Source organism: Peromyscus californicus, unplaced genomic scaffold, assembly GCF_007827085.1.
Source record: "Peromyscus californicus insignis strain IS unplaced genomic scaffold, ASM782708v3 Scaffold_6__1_contigs__length_162567912, whole genome shotgun sequence".
Classification (NCBI taxonomy): Eukaryota; Metazoa; Chordata; class Mammalia; order Rodentia; family Cricetidae; genus Peromyscus; species Peromyscus californicus.
In genome coordinates this window covers 93,611,232-93,614,866 of record NW_026294584.1, presented here as the reverse complement: position 1 = coordinate 93,614,866, position 3,635 = coordinate 93,611,232, and the positions used below count along the sequence as shown (strand labels likewise).

At 41.5% G+C, this 3,635-nt stretch overlaps 1 protein-coding gene across 1 annotated transcript; it reads right to left on the bottom strand.

Annotated features, from left to right (window-relative positions):
- On the bottom strand, positions 1-2,349 carry LOC128099274 (lithostathine-2). The gene is made up of 5 exons (XM_052721084.1): positions 2,286-2,349; positions 1,605-1,744; positions 1,162-1,299; positions 385-496; positions 1-202 (listed from the first exon to the last, which is right to left on the bottom strand). The coding sequence occupies exons 1-5, from the start codon at positions 2,347-2,349 to the stop codon at positions 135-137; spliced, it is 522 nt and encodes a 173-aa protein (XP_052577044.1). The 3' UTR covers positions 1-134.
- Positions 2,350-3,635: the final 1,286 nt, after the last annotated feature.

The window sequence follows — 3,635 nt, the reverse complement described above, 5'->3', positions numbered from 1 at the left end:
GGGGTGGATACAAATACTGCAAATCTGTTGTAAGTTCAACAGAAAAGAGTATCTAATTTGGGGTGAACAGACGGTCTTGTTTCATTTTCTAATCCATAGTGACAGAGTTCTGGACATTTGTTGTTCAGGTGACTCTAACTTTTGAACTTGCAGACGAAGGAGTACTGTGCATCACAGTTTTCATCCTTCCACTTCTTGTATGCTACAAGTCAATGAAAAAAGTCAGATGGAGAGAGTATGGTCCCACCTAGTTCTAAGACTCAAGATAGGAAACAGTGGGAACACTTCTGTTTCCTGCATAAGTAGCCCTTCATCTACCTGCAGCTCCAGGTCTGTCCCCAGAGCTGAGCAGAAGAAGCAAACAACAATCTCTTTGCCTCCTACCTGTGTTTGAAGTCAGTGACACACAAAAACCACGATTGCTGGTGCTGGGAGCTCCAGTGGCCCATGATTTGTAGAGAAACAGAGATCCACTGCTCCAGTGCCAACGGCGGTTCTACAGTGGAAAAATCAAATCGAGCCAATGTCACTCAAAGTGGTAGAAACACCTGAACCATGTGTGTATATTCAGAAATGGACCAAAATATAGGGCAAAAACAAATATCATAGTCCCATTGAGAATCATAGTGTTTCATTGCTTTTATACCTTCCTGATATATCCAACTACTTCCACTGTCCTTCAGAGAAGTAAGTGCTCTGAATTTTACAAAGACCCCTAAACATGTGTCACAGAAAGGTGTCTCTATCTTGAGAATCAAACCTTGCCTATTTCAGCATATCACTAGACAGTACTAGATGCATTGATAAAGCAACAGCTTCACCAAAACAAGCAATAAATTGTTTTCTTCTCTGTCATCTCAAAAGGATTCTCTTCTAACACAGAAATCATCAAGATACATAGTAAATAATAATAAGTACATAACAAACACTTCTCAAGAAGTACAATAAAATTGGCCATGAATGCAAGGAGCTCTAAAGAAGTTGATTCCCAGCTATCTTTATAACTACCTGCAATGAAACTCCACATGCTTATATGTTGTAGCATCCACAAACACATTACTTTTCTACATGTGTTGTAAAATTGGCTTTGCACAGGCTAGACTTGATTCTCCCACTTCTCCTTCACCTGATTATTGGGAGATAAAGAGGCCACACACTCACATTTTTGGGGTCATGGAGTCCAGTCCAGACATTGGCAGCTGTAGTACCACTCTCCTTAACCAGAGAGGCCACAAAGTTGCCCTCAGCCTGGCTGAGCACTGACACGAGGTGGCCTGAATTCATATTCTGGCAAAAGAGCTGTGGGTGTTCAGAGAGAAAATAGATTACTCAACGGAGAAGGGCGTTATTGAACAATATATTAGTCTTACTAAGGAATGTTTGAGAAAAAGGACAGTGAAGGAATGTTCCTGATGATACTGTGACTCAGCATCAAGATCTCTGCTGGAAAGAGTCAGAGTGAGCAAAAGTCACCACCAAGGGAAATCCTAAGGTTGCTGATGGGGAAAATAGGTGATCAGCCCTCTATTATGAAGCTACCAGGAAATGTTAACTGTCTTTGCCTTCAGATACCTCTCTCCCCCCATATTTCCCTTTTAACTTACATCTGCCTCCCCCCAGGTCAAACGATCCTCAATGAAGTAGTAGCAGTAGGAACCATAGGCATTAGCACCTTCTGGGCAGTTGATCCTGGCAGAAGGAAGGTCTTTCTCATCCATGGGCAAGCCTTCCTCAGCCTTCTGGCCTAGGAAGAGAGAGGGAAATAAAGGAGGTACTGAGGAAGGGACAAAGCCTGGAATATGAGACAGCCATTGTTGAAGATGCTCTATAGATATACAAGGATGTAAAGCAGGCAGCAGAGTGACTGCCTACTCTACTTCCTTCCATTCTTGCTTTTCTCTCCTAGGCTTTCTTTCCTTGAGACAAGAACTCACTATTACTTTCTGTTGCTATTTCTCCACAGTTGTTCCCTTATTTTTCTGAAGCTGTTACCTTTCGTCTGTATCTTGTATTCTCCATAATTTTATATTCTCTGCCAAAATGCCTCCATGAATTAATAAAGACTTCTAGATTTAACCAGACCAACTAAGAAAACATTAGTGGTCATGAACAAGTGATAATTTAATATCCCAACTCAAATCTTCTAGTAGTTGAGGATCTATTTAACTGTAATCAGTGAAGCAATAACTTCCAATGTTTACCATTCTCTTTCCCGAAGAACATGAGCAGGTATAGGAATGAAGCAAAGCCTTCAGGTCTGTAGGATCATGGTGCAACAAGCTTACCTTGGCTGCATGACAGGAGCATCAGGCATGCAAACAAGATATGGTATGCACTGTTCTGAGCCATGCTGAGTAGCAGATAGTCTTAGATTTGAATTCCAAATCGACAATTCTATTGAAGAAGAAAGGGAAGGAAACTCTAGGAGTGGTGCACACAGCAAGCTTCATCCTGCACAAGGCCCTTTGTCTCTTGATTTCTTAGTTCAGAAGACTGTCTGGCATCCCCATATACTCAACCTTTTCTCTTGAGATTTAAGGAATTTTTAGCCCTAGGAATATAAAGGCAGTTTGAGCCCCTACTAGGGTACCAGTACATCTAGATCATTTTTTTGCTATCCCTTTCCCTAGATCTATCTAGAATAGCTTGCATTGAGGAGTTTTCCTCTTGTAAAAACACTTACCTGACAACTGGGAATAGTCAATCTTGTCTGGCTCTGTATGTACTGGTAGGTCTTTTATATGCAGCAGGGTAAGGTAGAAGGGTCATGACAGTTGATCAAGGGGAGGGGCAAGGAGTCTCAGAAGACTTGCCTTTGGCACAGATGGCATACACAAATCCTGGCAGTAGGAGTCACATTTCTGGAACATCATGGGAATGATCACAGGTGATGAATTCTTCACATTCACATTTGGAAAACTTCTCTAGTTAAAAAAATCTATTTTGTTCTATGACAGCATCCAGATTCTGAGTTCCCATGTCATGTCCCTGATCTGGAACAGAACCCTTCCGGGAATTCAAGATGGCTAATGGGTGGTGTGGGAGCAATAGAAGCAGCACAAAGAGATGTCTGAGTCTAGAGCAGGACAATTTTTGAGGTGTGGAGCAGGGTTTGTAGCAGCACATGATATGGAGCATACCTGCTGGAGACAGCAAGTAAACATTTTACGATTTGGACAAGTTAGGTACCTTCTCTAGCATGCCACTACACAAGAATAGAGGCTGAATTCAATGTTTTCTATTCTGGTAGTTTCCTCTTCTGTTTTTCTCTTTTCTTTAGCTTAATACTTGGACTCTTTCCTCTCTAAACTTTCCCATGTACAGATTCTGGTTTTCTTTTCCACTTTCCTAGTTGTCAGCTGCCCATGTAGCAGGCCTACTCCTGTTTTTCTCATCTTCCTAATCCTAAATTGCTCAGGAGAACTTTTCCTGTCTCACAAACTGAAAGTCCATTAGCATCCCTTCTCTTCAGTGAGCCTTAATATCAATAAGGATTACATTTCACCTTATGCAATAGAACTTCCCCACAGCTCCTTAGACTCTCCCTCATTATGTATGCTGGCCTACCCTTGGATTCTGCCAGTGGGTAAATTTTGTATTGATTTTTCCCTCATAGTAACATTTTATTTCTTTTT

Bases quoted from the DNA above. Each gene is read 5' to 3' on its own strand.
- LOC128099274 (XM_052721084.1), bottom strand. From the start codon at position 2,349: ATGGCTCAGAACAGTGCATACCATATCTTGTTTGCATGCCTGATGCTC. The intron at 1,745-2,285 runs GTAAGCTTGTTG...CTCTCTTCCTAG, and splicing joins GCTCCTGTCATGCAGCCAAG to GCCAGAAGGCTGAGGAAGGC. The intron at 203-384 runs GTAGGAGGCAAA...ATTGACTTGTAG, and splicing joins GTCACTGACTTCAAACACAG to CATACAAGAAGTGGAAGGAT.